At 39.4% G+C, this 19,046-nt stretch overlaps 1 protein-coding gene across 3 annotated transcripts in view; it reads right to left on the bottom strand.

The window, feature by feature from the left end:
- tsnaxip1 (translin-associated factor X interacting protein 1) overlaps positions 1-19,046 on the bottom strand; it is a 59,154-nt gene that overhangs the window by 10,171 nt on the left and 29,937 nt on the right. For all 3 annotated transcript variants that reach the window (XM_043707077.2, XM_087995941.1, XM_043707076.2), the window contains exons 10-13: positions 15,823-15,890; positions 12,630-12,758; positions 11,424-11,582; positions 6,841-6,950 (exon numbers count right to left, since the gene is read on the bottom strand). In XM_043707077.2, the coding sequence (XP_043563012.2) occupies positions 6,841-6,950; positions 11,424-11,582; positions 12,630-12,758; positions 15,823-15,890 (466 nt within the window). The remainder of the gene's footprint in view (positions 1-6,840; positions 6,951-11,423; positions 11,583-12,629; positions 12,759-15,822; positions 15,891-19,046) is intronic.

The raw sequence follows: 19,046 nt of genomic DNA, 5'->3' as shown, positions 1-19,046 counted from the left end.
ATTCACCACTACCAAAACTCTCACAAGGGCTGGGCAATTATGATCAAAACAAGAACATTTAAACATTTCCCCTTGGCATTCAGTGACATTACTATCATCACACCTCCACTATCAACAGTCTGGAGCTTATTATTGGATAGAAACTTAAGTGGGCCAGCCCTATCAACAAAATAACTACAACAGGTCTGAGGCTGGGAGTTCAGAAGCAAGTGTCTCCCCAGCAGTAAGTGGCAGCAAAGAACTACAAAAACTGAACAATAAAGAATGGTTTTGGACCAGGACATTAAAAAAAAACTTGTTATACTAATGGAAGGGCTAATAAACCTTGCCGTCTCCAAATGTGAACAATGGATCTTTGGCTGTCAGGTAGAAACAAATTGATAAGTTGAAATTGAGTCAATTATGGGCTCATCATAATGATCAACGTGACTCAGTTTTTGAAATACTTCAATTATAACTTTCTGAATTCTTCCCTTGATCTGCTAAGAATCTAACCATCTGGTAAAACAATCTAGACTAATAATTTCTCTCAAGACCAAATAGACATTCTTGAAACCTAGTTCTGAATAAATCTTGTTTTCAACTGAAAAGTGGATTAAATCTCTTTCCAATGAACCTCAAAGGTTCTAGTGGAATCTTGCCTGAATCTGAGTTCCTATTAGAAAAATCTCTCACTGGTGATTAACTGTCTGGATTCCAATAATGATATGAATTGAAATTCATATATTTGGTTATAAAGTTATTCTTAACTGTAAGCTCATTCCTTTTTTTCCTTGTATGTATATATGTGTATTGTAACAATCATCTGCCAGGTTTCAATGTATGAATGAACTATATTTCTGATTTAAGCCCAAAGCCTGTTTAAGAATCATTTTAAAAATTGGATTTCACAAACAGGGTTTGAAGCAAACATGTCAAATTCTGTATGCAGACAGAAGACAAGGAAATCAAAACCATTCATTTTCTCTTGTAACAAAAATATGTAAATAGCCTACATCAATAGTAATGTAAGGGATCACATTATAGCATTATCTCATCTCAGAGTTTATGCAGAGCCTTGTGTTAAGTTTAAGAGTGTAAATAATTAGCACATTGTCAAACAAAGCTAATCTTACTCAACAGCCTTGGCTCAGCACTGTCTATAATTCCTTAGAAACAAAATTTTTTCGAAGACTTGTCACAATGATAATAGGTGATGAGGAATAGGTAGGAAAGCATCAAAGGCAAAACACATTAAATCGAAACAGCAGGATGAAGAAAAAGCCCAATGATTAAAAAGCAACCCTGGGCACATGTCTGAAAATTGAAAAAAAATTGAAGCAATTCCAGTGATAAGCCATGGAACAAACTCTACCACTTCATGATGCTTGAAAGATTCTGGAAAGCCCAAAACAAACTGACAAGTGGCAAAAACTGGTGCCAGATATAGGAATGCTTCAGGGTTAGCATCTAAACAAATAAAAAAACCAGAACCAGCTGGTACTCTCCTTGATGCAATCAGTAGCTTTGCAGACAACACTTCAACACGGCAAAGTATAAGAGCTATAAATAAAGAAACTGACACACACTTATTCATCTTTCAATGCTTATTTCAGCTTTCAACAACATCTGGTATAATTACAACATTTAAAACACATCTGAATTGGTTTATGAATAGGAGGGATTTGGACCAAATGCTGTCAAATGGGACTAGATTCATTTACCTTATCTGGTCAACATGGGTGAGGTGGAGTGAAGGGCCTGTTTCTGTGCAGTACATCTCTATGACTCTATATTATGAGGGCAAAATTTGACAAATGCATACTCCTGATCAAAATTTGAGAGAGTATAGATTCCTTCACTAACAGCCCAAATTAATTAGTTGATAATTGTGAAGATGGAAGCTGGAAAGAATATCCAATTAGACAATATGTCGTTGTCAGAGTTTTGGAAGAAAACTCACTGGACTTTTTATAATCAAGGGAAGAGTTGACACCAGCAAAAGCAATGCAATTGGCAAGGCAGGCAGAAATGAGAATACAGAACCACAATTTTATTCATGGTGACTGGGAGGCCTTGGGGAATAAATTCTACAGTTGAGGCACGTAGACCACAAAAGTGAAAATACACCCTGTGGTTTCCAACCTGAGGCTGGAAGCCACAGAATTAAATAGAGTGGAGATAGCCATTATGTAAATCTTCAAGCTGTGGTGGGAAAAAGACTTAATTGCCAAAAACATGGAATGGCATGCCTGCAAGAAGTTGTTTGCTGCAGCAAAATCGTCAAATCCAAAAACAGCAGCAAGACCCCCAATAGGTTGTGGGGCCTAAGCACTATTAAATAACATTTAAGAAGAAATTGTTGACAAATCCAAGGAAAATTATTGGACTGATCAAAATTAAAGTAAATGGCACAAAACTATTCTAATATTTGACAGTGGGGCAGGTGTATCATTCCTAACAGACATAAAAATGGCTAAAAGAAAACTATTTGAGACAACTGTGGCTCACTGGTTAGCACTGCTGCCTCAAAGCACCAGGGTCCCAGGTTCGATTCCAGCCTCGGGCAACTGTCTGTGTGGAGTTTGCACATTCTCTGCGTGGGTTTCCGTCGGGTGCTCCGGTTTCCTCCCACAGTCCAAAGATGTGCAGGCCAGATGAATTGGCCATGCTAAATTGTGCATATTGTTAGGTACATTAGTCAGAGGGAAATGGGACTGGGTGGGTTACTCTTCGGAGGATCGTTGTAGACTTGTTGGGCCGAAGGGCCTGTTTCCACACTGTAGGGGATCAAATCTACAATTTGACTCCAGAAACCATGAGACATTTAACCAGAAGAACAAGATCAGTTAACTGAGACATTGCGGTGCAAAGGAAAATCATAGAAACCCTACATGTGTTTTAAAATCACAAGAGCTCACTACGAAGCTAGAAAGCTTGCCATCTCTACGACTTGTGAATAAGTTGATGAATTGGATAGCTGGGAGAAACCATAAGGATTCACAGCCAAATTCCCAAAATTGAGAATTCTGGTTAGAGAAAGCTAAAGTCATCTTATCATATTACATTGAGATCAGACACCGATCCTGAATGTTTATACATTCCAAGACTTCACATCCACTTATGAAGAAAGTGAAACACAAAATGGAGACAATGCTACAGCAGAAAGTGACTTCACCAGTACCAAAACCAATGAATTGCTGTGTTGGCATGGTGCCAGCACCAAAAAAAGCAGTTGACAGAAATTCACTCAGTCAAAAGGTGCGGAAATGGAAAAGCACAGCCGGTCAGGCAGTATCCAAGGAACAGGAGAGTCAATGTTTCGAACATAAACTCTTCAGCAGGAATTTGTGTGTGTGTGTGGGGGGGGGGGGGGGGGGGGGGAAAAGAGGTAAGGTAGCTAGGAATGTGATAGGTAGGGGGATGATGGTGATAGGTTGGCGTGGAGGGTGGAATGGATAGGTGGGAAGGAAGATGACAGGTAGGACAGTTCAAGAGAATGGTGCCGAGTAGGAGGGTTGGATCTGGGATAATGTGGGGCAGGGGAGATCAGGAAACTGATTCTGTGTAGTTGGAGGGTCCCAAGGCAGAAGATGAGGTGTTCTTCCTCCAGTCGTTGGGTGACTAGGCTAGCATCATCCACTGCCATTTTCACCACATACAGTCAGACCCCACCACCAAACAGATATATTTCCCTCCCCACCTGTTTCAGCATCAGCATTCCACAGAAAACATTCCCTCCGTGACTCCCTCGTTACGTCAACACACCCCCACCAACCCACCTGAGTCCTTTCCTTGCCACTGCAAGAGGTATAAAACCTGCAGCCACACCTCCCCCCTCACATTCATTCAAGGCCCAAAGGATCCTTCCACATCTGGCAGAGATTTTCCTGCACCTCCAAACACCTCATCTACTGTGTCCATTGCTCTAGAAGTGTCTCCCCTTCATTGGGGACAGGAAGCCAACTTGTGGAACATTTCAGAGAATATCTCCGGGACACATGCACTAAAAAACCCCACTGCCCTGTGGTCAACCACTCCGCCAAGGACATGCAAGCCCTGGGCCTCCACCACAATCAAATTCTAGCCACCCGATGACTGAAGGAAGAACATCTCATCTTACACCTTGGGACCCTCCAACCACATGGAATCAATGTCGATTTCACCAGTTTTCTCATCTCCACTTACCCCACCTTATCTCAGATCCAACCCTCTAACTCGGTACCACCATCTTGAACTATCCCTACCTGTCCATCTTCCTTGCTACCTCTTCATTCCGACCTATCACCATCAGTGGCCATCTTCATCTATCTATCACATTCCTAGCTACCTTCCCCTCCCCCAGCCCCATCCATTTATCTCTCAGCCCCCTTGGGGCCATCCCCCACATTCCTGATGAAGAGCTTATGCTCAAACAGTTGACGCTCCTGCTCCTTGGATACTGTCTGACCGGCTGTGCTTTTCTAGCGCCACACGTTTTGATTGTTCTCCAGCATCTATAGGCCTCACTTTCTCCTAGAAGTTCACTCACTCATCATGGATGGCAGTTCTATGAAGCTAGCAAAAGAAAGCATAATATATTTTTTTTGAAACCTGATGCTAGCAGTGGCTTTTGCCAACTAATTCTTAAATGAAGAATCAAAACTACTGACAATGTTCACTACATTGTTTGGAAGATAATGGTTTAATATTTAACCTGTTGACATATTAGCACCCGAAAATGTTCAAGAAACCATAGCAAACATCCTAGAAGGACTAGAGGAGTCAAATAAATTGAACATTCGTTTTCTAAACTTATACAAGAATTGGCATTGCCCAGTAAATTACATATTAATATTCTGGGGCAGGGACAATAAGGAGTGGAGCTGAAAAAACAATTTTTCAATGGTTAAACAGCAAGTGATATAATTAGGAATACGCCATCCAATCCCTTCATAGACTACCATTCTTTGAGGTGAAAGTGAGGACTGCAGATACTGGAGATTAGAGTTGAGAGTGTGGTGCTGGAAAAAACACAGCGGTTCAGGCAGCATCCGAGAAGTAGGAAAATTGATGTTTTGGGCAAAAGCCCTTCATCATTCAGCACCACACTCTCACTACCATTCTTTGAGAATGAAACTGATTTGCAACATAACTCCCTTATCCCATATTCCTTAATACGTTTGAATACAAAAATCTATCAAGTTGAGCTTTAAAATACACAATTTTACAAAATTTATTCATGAGATGTGAGCATGACTGGCAAAGCTGGCATTTGTTACCCTATTCCTAAATTCCCTTGAGAAGCTGATGACAAGCTACCTTCTCAAACTGTTTCAATCCATCTAGTGTAGCTACACCAACAGTGCTGTTAGGAAGGGTGTTCCAAGATTTAAACACAGCCACAGTGAAGAAATTCTATTTCAGGATGATGCATGGTTTGGAGGGGATCAAGTGGTGATAATCTTATGTATCTGCTGTCCCTATACATCGAAGTCATTTACATTGCAAGTTATAAGTAAGACTTTTGCTGCAGTGCACCAACTGTTGCTGCCTTTGTACATTGATGGTGATGAACAGAATGGTTAAGATTATGGATAAGATGGCAATTAAGCAAGCTGATATTTTTCACATGGTGTCAAGCTAAATTGATATCATGCCCATCCAGATAAGTGGAGAGTGTTCCATCACATTCCTGACTTGTAGATGATGGGCATATTTTGGGAAGTCAGGAGATGAATACTCAATAATATGCCACAATCTTTATAATGGCAAGCTCAGTTAAATTTATGGTCAGTGATAACCCACTAGATGTTAATGGTGAGAGATTCAGCAATAAACGTAGAATCATACAGTACAGAAAAGGCCGTTCAGCCCATCATGTCTGCACCAAACAAACTATGCTAAATCTACACTAAGCCTATAGTCTTGAATGTTATAGTTATGGACCAAACCAAACTCCTTAAAAATATATTAAGATGGTAGACCTGACCCTTATGTTTTCTTATTTTAAAGGTAAGTGCAAGGCAGTGTGTTCTGGATGCAGCATTCCTGATGAAGGGCTTATGATCGAAACATCGGCTCTCCTGCTCCTCGGATGCTGCCTGACCGGCTGTGCTTTTCCAGCACCACACGTTTTGACTCTGATCTCCAGCATCTGTAGTCCTCAATTTCTCCTTGTATAATTGTTGCAAAATGTCTTTATTCTTGCATCATAATTATTGCTGACACACATCAGAACATTCAATCGTAAAACAATCACACATAACATCATAAAAACTTGAGCACAGAATGAGGCCAGTTGACCTGTGGTTTCAAAAACAGCCATCAAGCTTAATCTGACCTTTTAGGTTTTTATGGCTAAATACCATATTAAAAAGTGCATTTACTTATTGAGTCATCAGAATACCCAAGACAAGAGAATTTTGTCTGTACTGATTGATACATTTGGATTAGTTTTCACTTTTCAATTTGTCTTTTTTTAAAAATCATTCTTCCTTTTTTAATCTTTGCCTGACCAGATGCCTGCAGTTGAAAAGGTCAGCTGACAGCCACCACTGGCTAGCAATGCCTCATCTTCGAAGTCCAGTTGTAAACCTTTTCATCATCCCCACCTTCTTCCCAGTTTGCAGCCACTGTTGTTGGAGATTGTACGGTTCCCTTCCCCCGAAAGGAAGTTATTTTGTGTTAGTGTGCTTTGTGTCTGTACTCCACTGGATTAAGTGCATCAACTTTGAGAGGGCAGTTAAGTTTCAGGCTGATGATCTTTGAGACTCGGAACCACGCAGCTAGTTAGGGGTGTACATGTTCTTTTGCCCCACTTATTGCACCATTCATTTGATTTCCCTGGGCAATTTAAATGCAAGTTTCAAGAATGCTGACCTGAATTCCTGTTTAGAAAGAATTCCCTTTCTGGAGGTGTCAGAATGATTCAGTTGTTCCAGTACATGTGCAATATGTTCAATCTGCCCATGATATACACTTTCATCTACCTACAAAAAAAAGGAAAACACAAGTCCAACTAGGCAGAATACTATAATATCTTAGCAAATTATATCTCAAATCTTGGTCAACAGTTCAAAGTGACTAATTTTCTTGCATCCTTTGTTTGATGAGGGTCTTTCTTGCAATGATAGATGTAATGAGGAAATAGCCAGACAGGGAATTACAAAAGCATTACAGAAGTCCTGTCCCCTAATACTGTGCAGAGTAGTAGAGCAAGAATTTGTTACTTTGCTTTCTCATTAGATTTGGAAATATACTAGTAAATGTTCTACCTGAAAAAAAATTACATTCCTTGCATTCTTATTAATGTTAAATTCCATTGGCAATTTGTGCCAAAAAGAGATGCACTGTAAATTGTGAATCTTCATTGGATGCTGTCTGACTTCACCACTAATGTTATAAAAGTGCATTTATCACTTAAATGCCCTATGATTTTGACAAGATTGCTCTATTTGTTTATTAATTTCATGTTAATCTCAACATTTTATGGTAAATTTAATAAGTACAGCACAAGTATCTATTAATGCAGTTGATAACTGACAATAAGCATCTCTGACATCGAAAGGGAGCAATAATAAGTCTTGTCTCTCATTCCGTCAGACTGTGAATTATTGTCAGAGATTTAAAAACATGCTTTAAAAACCTCTAACTCTTCGTTTTTGTCTTTTTTGCTCTTATTCCCTCATTGTCACTAGATTCATAATCTAGAGGCCTTCGCTAAATAATGCCCAGGAGCTTGTGTTCAAATCCTACCAAAAAGCTGTTGAAATTTAAATTAATTTAATAAATCTGAATTCCAGGCCAGTATCAAGAATGGTATCCATGAAAAACCCATCGGTCTCACTAATATTCTTTAGGGAAAAAAAAATTGCCATCCTTTCTTGGTCCAATCTACATGCGACTCCAATCCCCCAATAATGTGGTTAACTCTTAACTACCCTTTGAAATGAGGTAAAAACAATAACTGCAGATGCGTCGATTTCGCTGCTCATTGGATGCTGCCTGAATTGCTGTGCTCTTCCAGCACCACTGATCCAGATACCCTTTGAAATGGCCTAACAAGGCAATCAGTTCAATGACCTTGAAAGAGAACTTTTTTTTAAAGAAAGAAAATCCAATCTTTCTTTACCTCTTTCTTTGTGTAATTGATATAATGTTGAATTTACCTGTTCTAATTCACTCTCCTTCGCATTCAAATGCACCATTTGTTTTGTTAAACAAGTGTCTCATTGACCTTGCTGTGATGTTATCAGCCAACTTTTAGTAGAATAAAAAATTAAATAAAACCATACAGGGATCAACCTATTAACTTGAAATGCAAAGTTTTTAGTCCTTAATTTTACTTTTTGTTGTCCTTTATATTCCCTTCATTTCCTTTCCTTGTATTTGTCATAAATTTAAAATATGCCTAAGATAGTCTCTTGGTTTCAGCAATGCTAGAGCCTTCCTCAAGTGGATCTACATCCTCATGATCAGGAATTTATTAACTGCTAGAAATTGAGGGGTTGGAGCTATTAAAAGGAGCTTTGATTAATTGCTGTAATGTAGTACAGACTGCTGCCGCTGCACATAAATAATGGAAGGAATTAATTTTTAAGTTTGTGAATGGGATGACAGTCAAGTATGTGGTTTTGTGGTGAATGGTGTTCAGCTCCAAATAGTTTTGGCGCCGCATACATCAAGCAAGTGGACAGTATTAAACTATACTCCTAACTTGTGCCTTGTAGATGGTAGACAGGCTTTGGGTGGGTTACTGACCTCAAAATTCAAAAGTCTGTATCTGGAAGTTGGGCAGGTTTTGAAGGCATAGGATGGGAGTGGAGTCAGTGAGCTGCTTTTGGTGGGTGGGTGAATGACAAGGGATAATGAATGACGAGATAGCGTGAATGATGGGGTGTGTGAAATCAGAGAGTGATTGGAGTTGGCTGACTGAGTAGGGGTAGTGGTGTGTAGGTGTGTGTGTTTGAGAGAGAGAGGAGAGAGAGATTGGGAGTGCAGGATGGAGAACTTGAATGCTTCTGTGTGTAAAAGTGAATGTGTGGGATGTCTGGGTAGATGTGAGTGTGGGAATGACTGCACAGTTTGGGACAGTGGATGAGAGACTGGAGGCTGAATGGATGAGTGTGAGTAAGTGATTGCAGGGCTGGTTGGGTCGGGGAGTGTGACTAGAGATTGGGTGGGTCAGTGATTGCAGGAGCTGGTAAGTGAGACACTGACTGGGGCAGAATGTGAGTGACCAGGATGGTTGCTGCTTGAATGAGAGAGTGACTAAAATGGGGATTTGGGTGATGGGTAAGTCAGACTGGAGGCTGGGTGGGTGATTGACTGTGACTTACTGAGACTGGGTGGGTGACTAACAGGCTGAATGGGCGGGCAAATGAATAAGTGTCTGCTTAGGGAGGTGTGGCGAGTTACTGATTGGGTACTGGAAGAGTGGATATTTGTAACAAGAAGGATGCGTGGGTGAATGAGGGGGAGCAAACTGGACATTCCTAGACAGCTCCTCCTCCTCCTCCCTCTTAATTCCCAAAATCTACCCAATACAAAAATCTACCTACATACCAGGCTGGGGCAAATCAGCCTGCAAGGAAACCCACGTCCATGTAAATTCTCCTAAGGCAAGTTCAAAGTGTGCCCACCAGGCACAAACCAAGATCAGTGTTAACTAAATCCAACTCTTTGGCTCACCCTGGTGCCCACCCCATTCCCTGGTGATCAAACTCTTCTTTCTTTAGCTCTGCCTCTTAATTGAAAAGGACAAAATAGATTACTTACAGTGTGGAAACAGGCCCTTCGGCCCAACAAGTCCACACCGACCCGTCGAAGCGCAACCCACCCAGACCCATTCCCCTACATTTACCCCTTCACCTAACACTACGGGCAATTTAGCATGGCCAATTCACCTAACCTGCACATTTTTGGACTGTGGGAGGAAACCGGAGCACCCGGACGAAACCATCGCAGACACAGGGAGAATGCGTAAACTCCACGCAGACAGTCGCCTGAGGCGGGAATTGAACCCGGGTCTCTGGTGCTGTGAGGCAGCAGTGCTAATCACTGTGCCACCGTGCCACCCACTGTGCCACCGTGCTACCCACAATGGTCAATTTATTGCTTTGTGTTTATTTTGATAAAATTCAAGTTTATCTACGTGCCAAACCTCTTCTTTCTGAAATATACTCACTGGCTACCCGTGTGAAGAAAAAATTGAAATGTGGCCCCCACCACGTGAAATAATCATGGAGTTAAAAGGTAACATAATGGAGGTTTTCAACATGATGAAAAATTTCGATCAAGAGGATAGAGTAAAACATCCCTACTGCGAAGGGGTCAATATTCAAGCCACTGATGTAAGATCATTAACAGATCCAAAACAGGAGAAAGAATAGTATTTCTTTCACTCAACGATGAAAGCTCTACTTGAAAAGATAGTGGATTCTGATTCGATAAGTACATGTCATTCTGCTATAATGTGACAGTTGTGTTCCTCTATAATCATGCGCTATAGAAAATTGCGTTGTAGAACATTGCTAATAGAAAATTGCTACATCCGTTCAGTAGAAAGTTTGCATTATCCAAACAATGTCCACAATTCGTCAATTGTGTTATAGCCAACTTACATTGAAGAAACCCGCGTTATTGTGGAACGAGTTTTAAAAGGTAAGCTAGGCAGATATTTGTGGCTGAGGAACTTAAGGTTATAGACACAAAGGAGCATAGGATTAAGCGCAACAGCACTTTAAGATCCAGCACAGGCATAATGAATGGAATGTCACCCCTTTGAGCTTCTGATCCTATGAAATAACCCTCCTTGTTCAAATGGCAAAAGAAATGGATGCAAGAATAGGCACTATGCTGATAGTCCAGAAGCTCATGGCTGTTCTTTGATTTCAATTCCACTTTCTTCCCATCCCAATATCCCTACAGTCCAACAACCTCTCTCTATCTCAGCCTTTAAAGTACTGAAAAATTGAGCATCCAAAACCCTTTGGAATAGAGATTTCTAAAGATTCACAACCATCCAAAGATGCACAATGCCTCCTCATCTCAGACTTAACTAATCCAATGAATGAACCAATAATCTTTTGTGCTGTTGAAACCATCATTGGCATTCCTATGCTAACACCAATGTCATGTTAAACTGATTAAAAGAAAAAGGTGTGTGCTGCCAAAATTCCTTAAAATATTCTCTCTGGTTGTAAAGAAACACAGCTTTATCTCTGCATCTCCAGAGCAGTACAGCTGAGAGTACAAATCCAAGAATTCGGGGAAATCAATACTATATCCCACCACTCCTGTGGCATGCTGTGTAGATACTGCAGCAATGAACAATTAAACCCTGTTAAACAATGAGTGTATCGAGTCATTAATGGGAGGTTAACAAAAAATCCATTTAACTGTTGTATAAATACTATTTAAAATTCTGTTAATTTTATTGAATAAGAGAAGGCCAAACTCACAATTCCATTGAGAATACTGAAAAACAAACTGATGAATTCATCTTTCTGATGGTTCCTGCAGCCATAATAAATGTTGTAGGCCCAAAGCAAGGCAGAGTCTCCATACTTCTTCTGGAGGAAGTTATGGAAAAACTCAGGAAGGCTGGACCTTGTCCCACTCTATATTTTGGGGGAAAAACAATAATTAGATTTTGTTGAAATAAATTTCTTTATAGAAATAGGATGCTCTACAATAGGCATAATTACATCTTGATTATCAGTAGATGTAAAATAATTTGTTTTGTTCATGGAAGTTTCTTTCCATTGCATAATTATTAGTCTTCAGGAAATTGATTAATATATTATACTAGCATGAAAAGCTATAACTTAGCATTTTTTAAAAAATCAGCTCAATGTTTTTATATCACATTTGACTATTCTCTCATCCTACTTTGTCCCTACCGACTTTCCATCATGTATACTGCCATTGAATAGCAAATATAAATGGGATTTCTAATCATTTACTTTTTCTCCCTAGTCCAGGCCATTTCCAAATGTAGAATTTTCACAGGAATACGTCAGTTACATCAGAATGTTGGTAGCTGCACTCACTATCAGCAGTGGGCATTGGGAAACATTACCAACATGAATATTTTAACTGGAATCAGCTCATGTAATAGAAACTACAATTCAGCCTGCAGTCTCCCTATCTGCAGTTACATGTCCACTGAGATTTGCCAAATCATTGGAATACTTAAAAAGTGATTAAGTGCAATAGGTAGATGATCCTTGAAGATACACGATAAATCATAGAGTAAGTTCATGGTTGGGAGACATTCAGCTTAGCACCAGTAGAAAAGTTGGAAACATATAATTTATGACAGAGGGCACTACTTTCTGACACGGAGACTGACCGGTGTTTTGCAGAATACTAGCATGCTTATAGTGCACAAATAATATAAATTCAAACCCAGTATCAATGTGTATGACATGTGAAACTAACAAATTTTTTGGCTTTAGCATGTATGAGTATACAAACTCCAGCTCAATTGATGAGTTGCTAATATTTGACTGTTTTCTTTATTTATTGCATTGTTGAAATCTTTTTAAAAACGTTATCCCAAAAAAGATTCCATTGCTAACCTTACAAATACAAATTACCTCTTTTGTAGGAATTAATATCATCTCTGAAAATGTCACTGCTGGGATTCTAAAGAATATACATACCTGGAGATCTGCTGCCATCTTTTCTTTCCAGACTTCTTTAAGAACTTTGGTTATGCTTTCCTTGGCTAAATTCACATTCTTGATTAGACCATCATGACGCAGATATGCAATAACATCTTCCCCAGTACCCTATACAAAAAGTCATTTTGTTTATAATTCAAGTTTTACATTTAGATGAGACATTAAATCAAATCCCTGTCAGTCCATTCAGATGCACATAAAAGATCCCTTACAACTAGTTTCAATCCAGAACATTTCACAGAATTGCTGCAGTGCAGAAGGCAGCCATTTGGCCTATGATGTCTGCATTGGTGATTCAAATGAGCATTTCATGTCATGTCATTTTCCCACCTTCTCCCTGTAACCCTGCACATCCTTCCTTTTGAAGTTAATAGTTTAATTCAACTTTGAATGCTCCAATTAAACATATACACTGACAGTTAGTGCATTCCAAACTTAACCACTTGCTGCTTTTTCCATAGAATAGATTGGAATCCCTAGTGTGGAAGCATGCCATTCGGCCCATCAAGTCCACATCCTTTGAATACTGTAAAGGAAATGATCCTTGACAGCATTCTGGCAACAGTACTGAAGAGGTGCTCCAAATCTTCTTGTACCCTAGTGAAGATGTGCCAGTACAACTACAATACTGGCATCAACCCAACAATTTGGAAAATTGCTCAGGCATGTCCTCTACACAAAAGAAAAACAGGACAAATCCAACCTGGTCAATTACCACCTCAACATTCATCAGGAAAGCGTTGGAAGCCATCATCAACCCACTGGCACTCAGTTTGGGTTCCACCACGTCTACTCAGCTCCTGAGTTCTTCAGAGCTTTAGTTCAAACATGGACAAAAAAAGGTCTGAATTCCAGAGGTGAAATGACTATGACTGACCAGAATATCAAGGCCACTTTGGACAGTGTGTGGCATCAAGGGGTGGTAGCAAAACCAGCGTCAATGGTAATTGGGGGAAAAATAAATCACTCCATTGGTTGGAAACATAATTAGTATGAATGACAATGTTTGTGGTTGTGGTTGCTGCAAGTCAGGCATCTCAGCTCCAGTACATCTGTACAGGCATTCCTCAGGGTAGTGTCCTTGGCCCAATCATCTTCAGCTGCAGCATCCCTCCATTTTAAAGGAAGTAGGAGGAATGTTCGTTGATGATTGAACTATTGGTGTTGAATATCATGTAATATTCGAGACTTGACAAACAGTGAAGCAGTCCATGTGGAACTTGGCAAGTCCTGTATGATATCCAGGTTTGTGGTGACACGTAGCATGTAATATTCATGCCACACAAATGCTAGGCAATGATCTTCAGCGAGAGAGAATCTAACCATTGCCCAATGACATTTGATGGATTACTATCACTGAATTCCCCCACTATCAATATCCTGGGGATTATGATTGACCAAAAACTCAACTGGACTAGCCATATTAATACTATGGCTATGGAGGCTGGTCAGAGACTAAGAATGCTGCAGTGAATAACTCATTTCCTGACTCTCAGAGCCCATCCACCATCTACAAAGCGTAATTCAGGAGTATGATGGAATACTCTAAACATGCCTGGATGAGTGCAGCTCAAACAAGCCTCAGTAAGCATGCCATCGTTCAGAACAAAGCAGCCCACTTACCGAGCACCATATCCATTCCCTCCACCACTAAAACATAGTACCCATCTACAATATACAATGCAGAAATTTACTGAGGCTCCTTAATCAGCACCTTCTAAATCAACAGCCACTACCACAAAGAAGGGCAAGATCAGCAAACACATCTGAATACTACCACCTGTAGGTTCCCCTCCAAGCCACTTACTGTGCAGACTTGGAAACAAATTGTTATCCCCTCCGTGTCTCTGGAACGTAAAGCCTTCCCATCAGTACTGAAGGTCTACCTATACCAAATGGGCTGCAGCAATCCAAAAAGGCAGCACACCACAATTTTCTGAACAGTAATTAGGAATGAGCAATAATTGCTGGCCCAGCCATTGACACCCACATCCCATGGATAAATGAACAAAACAGAAAAAAAAAGACTGTAAAGCACTATGAAACATGCTGCAAGTACAATTCCTTTCCCACGTCACTAGAATTGATTCCTAGGACTAGCAATTTTAAAATTTATTTTCTAGGAATGCTGGTATCACTTTCAAAGTCAGCATTTATTGTTCATCCCTTATTGACTTGAACAGAGTGGTTTGCTGGACCATTTCAGAGGACTGTTAAGAGTCAAACATAATTCTGAGGAACTAGTGTCACATGTAGATTAGACCAGGTAAGGACTGCTGATTTTCTCCTGTAAAAGGACATTAGTGAACTGAATGGTTTTTCTGACAAAATTAAATTTTCTGTTGCCATACTGCATTTGAATCCATGTTACCAGAGCATTTGCTAGAGATCTTGGATTCAGTCCAGTAGCATTTCATTCAATCATTAATTCCCCACTGATTGAACTTCACACTCAATAATCTGATTATTTCCTCTACTGTATACAATCTCCTCTTTGCCTCCCAAATCTTTTCCCCCCTTCCCCAGATTTCTCCAATGCCTGCAACCTTCTCTTGTTCTGCCCATTCACTGTAGCTTGTACAATGATCTTCTGTAGTCTCTCCACTCCATCATCATCTTCCAAATCTTCTGAACTCTTCAGTCCATTGCCTAATTTCTACAGCTCCTTCTACAATATTCTTCCCTGCTCCCTCAACCTTTCTAATACCTGACTCTTCCATTGCACTCTAATCAACACCCTGGTGCCAAACACCTATCCTCCTAATAGCCAACTAGTATTCCTCTCAAGCTCAGGTTGTAAATTTGCTCGCTGAGGTGGCAGGTTTGTTTTCAGATATTTTATCACCATGCTAGGTAACATCATCTGGTGAAGCACTGGTGTTCTGTTCCACTTTCTATTTGTGTGTCTTGGTCTGTTAAGATGGGTGATATCATTCCAGTTCTTTTTCTCAAAGATTGGTAAATAGGGTCCAAATTGATGTGTTAATTGATGGAGTTCTGGTTTGAATGCCAGACCTCTAGGCATGCACGGGAATTCCTGTAACAAATCATCTTTTCAATGGCAAATGTTTCAACTGAAAATACAAATCAGCAATCTTTAAACAAGTATGCAGTTGATTTGTATGCATTGTATCCCTACAATGTTATTAAGCAAATGACTACTAGCGCATACCAGTCCCTCAAAGTAGTCTTCATCAGCTTCAATTGGACTATTTTCCAACTGACTTAACGAGAGGCCACCTGTTCAAATTAAAAGTGAAAAAGAAATAAACAATAATAATTTTAAAACTTTAGAAAATAACCCTTTGAAGAAGGCAGACTGTGACAAAATGTAGTTTACAATTTGTTTCTTCAATTTTCTAAATTACACATGGTTGTTGAAAACCAGTTTATCAGAAATTCATATCCCAGTTAGGTTTCTAACAATGTTGCAATATTATTGTAGTCAATAAACTTGAAAATAAGAATCTAAGGGAAAGATTGAATTTGAAGACAAATGTTTTGAGGATTTTCTTGAATATGTGTCTATATTGGTATATTTCTGCTTGCTAATGGTGTTGCCATCATTTTGAAATTTTTTATGTACATGACTTTTTCAAATTTATATGTCAGTTTTAAATAAGACCATAAGGTATCGGAGCAGAGGTTAGGCCATTCAGCCCATCAAGTCTGCTCTGCCATTCAATCATGGCTGATAAATTTCTCATCCCCATTCTCACACCTTCTCCCCATAACTAAGTGACTTAGTTCACTGCTGTAGTTGGTAAGAATTTTTAAAAACTACTTAAGTATAGTATGTTTTTGCACAGAATTTACAAACTGTTTATTCTGTTTATAATGAAGATTTAAAGGATGATGATGTGTTACTTCTGGTGTCACATATTCAGATATGATTGGAATAAATTTGCTTGGCTGATTTAATTAGGTCTCAGGTAACGTGTTATTCTGCAACCTTTTGAAACATAAAGAGAATCTAATGAAGGCATTGAGTAGAAGCAACAACTGAAATGTAATTAATAAAATGTTGTGCGTTTCTTTTCATGGCAGCTATGAACCTCACTTATATACCAGGTTGTGAAAACATGCATTCAAAAGTCTCACCTACAAGAGCAGTCTAAAGCTGCTGCACATATATTGAGGACCTAAAGTATAAATAAGATCGAATGGCAAACAGTGACTTCAACTACCCACAATATCACGGTACCAGAGTCCTAACCTAGTGACTATGCTCTAAAATGCTTCTTTTTCAGTTCTCCATACACACTATTATTGTCTCCTTTAATTTAGTTTCCACTGTAAGACATCCTGCTTCCTAGGAGAGAAGGTTATGTTTGCAATTTTTCCCCAGTCCTTTGCCACTGCCATTCTTGTGGCATCATTAGGAGAAGCAATGGGAAAATCATGCTCTTCCTTCCTGTAGGGACATACCTAATCACAAATCTCACAATAAACTGATTGCAATTAAAAATTATTTGTGTAAACCTACATTGGACAATCTGGTTGAAAATATTGATTTCAACTAGAATTTATAAGGGAGAGCTTCAACTGAAAATCCAACTGATGTATCATTTCAAAATGTGAGAACTAAATTAATTTATTTCAGAATTATTTATTTTGTAAGTTTCAGGGTCCTTGATTTAATGACTCATCAGTACTACCAACACTAGAGTAGTACTAATGGTTTACTGTAAAGTTGCAGCCTAGATGATGGCCTTATGGTGTGCTCCGCTAGTTAGGCCTGCTTATCTTTGTTTAGTTTTTAAAAATATTTTACCCACAAGTGACTGGAAATTAGTTAATAATGGAATAAAGGAGCAATAGGGCATTTGGGGCTCAGTTTATAAGCAAAGAGACATTTTGCCCACTTTCAGAAGTTTTATTGCTGCATAGAAAAAGAAAGTTGGATAAACCCTGGGAGCCTCCCACAGTAGTCTCCTGTAGGAGGGGTGCCTTCTTGATGTGGAAGTCTCACAAGAGACACCCCAGTGGTAACAGCTGTACCAGCAACAAGATGCTTCCAATGCTCCTCAGCTGTACTAATACACACAATCCCAATCAATAGGGCCTATCTGCATGGAATGGCTTTTTCTCCAAAATTCAGCTAATCTTATTGAGTCACCCTCACATTGGCACACCAGCCTCAACTGTGGCTGTTGTGATACCACTTTAAGGGAAGATGCAAATAATGTTCATGTTATCGAGGAACCAGGAAGCAAAGCAATATGTGACCAGTAGTCTGCTAGTTCCAACAATTTCAGTGAATAATAGTAATTGCTGAATTTGTAGAGTAAGCTTGTTTTATCTGTATAATTCTTAATCACATGTATAATTCATTTTAATTTACATAATTTATAGACATCAAATAAATTGAATCTACTTATATAATTTATCAATTGTGTGTGCATGAGGGATCGGAGAGTTGGGTGTCAAGAAGCCAGTAGCACACCATCATTAGTTGCACTGCAAAACTGGTTTGGTTATTCTGGTAACCCTTGTGGCAGCCATTTGTTGGTGGCCACTGCTTGTAAAATGCCATGCCAGCATCTGAAAATCTGCTGGAGCTGGGTCCTCCCTTGTTTTCTGTCGAGCAATGGTTCTCAAACCTGAATTGAAAAATTCAGCCCAATATCTGTTCTGCGGCATAAGTTGCAGGCTGATTTGCGCAAAAATAAGTATCATTCTTCAGTAAAATATGGGGCAACGTATTCACTCACAGGATGAGAGCATCACTGGCTAAGCCAACATTTAATTTCATCCCTTACTGCCCAATGGACAGTTAAGAATTAACCACATTGCTGTGGGTCTGTGGTCTCATGTAGGCCAGACCATTTAAAGACAAAGATCTCTTCCTCTCAAAGGAGATTAGTAAATCAGATGGGTCAATTGACAATAGTTTCAAAGTCATCATTAGAATTTTAATTCCAAATTTTTACTGAATTTAAGAATTCCAACATCTGCCATGGCAGGATTTAAACTGAGCTCCCCAGACCATTACCTGGTTTGCTAGATTAATACTCTAGTCATAATATAGTCCAGCCACCACCTCCCATAGATAGCAGAAGAGAAAGTGGAAACGTTGTGGTACTTCCAGTAAGGTGAGATGGGTGTATATGTCCATAACATTTGAGAGTCCAATCAAAAGTACATAGATAAAGTAAATGATTCCAGTTTCTTAGCATATCCTTAAGACGAGTAAACATCTGATATAGATGGTGTCAGCATGAAGGAGAACACAAGTGGTTGCATGAGTCTAATTTATGTCTTTCACTAAACTTTAAAATTGCACTGCCCTGCTATGATCTCTCCAATATTCTATAATATTCTATAATACTCTCCAATATTCTCCAATAACCTGTTGGACTATAAACTGATGTTGTGTGATTTTTAACTCCAATA

This window comes from Chiloscyllium plagiosum, unplaced genomic scaffold (assembly GCF_037043375.1).
Source record: "Chiloscyllium plagiosum isolate Xiang-an unplaced genomic scaffold, Cpla_swu_hap1 HiC_scaffold_17, whole genome shotgun sequence".
Taxonomy (NCBI): domain Eukaryota; kingdom Metazoa; phylum Chordata; class Chondrichthyes; order Orectolobiformes; family Hemiscylliidae; genus Chiloscyllium; species Chiloscyllium plagiosum.
Note: the sequence above shows the minus strand (reverse complement) of the source record. Positions and strands in the feature narration are given on the sequence as shown.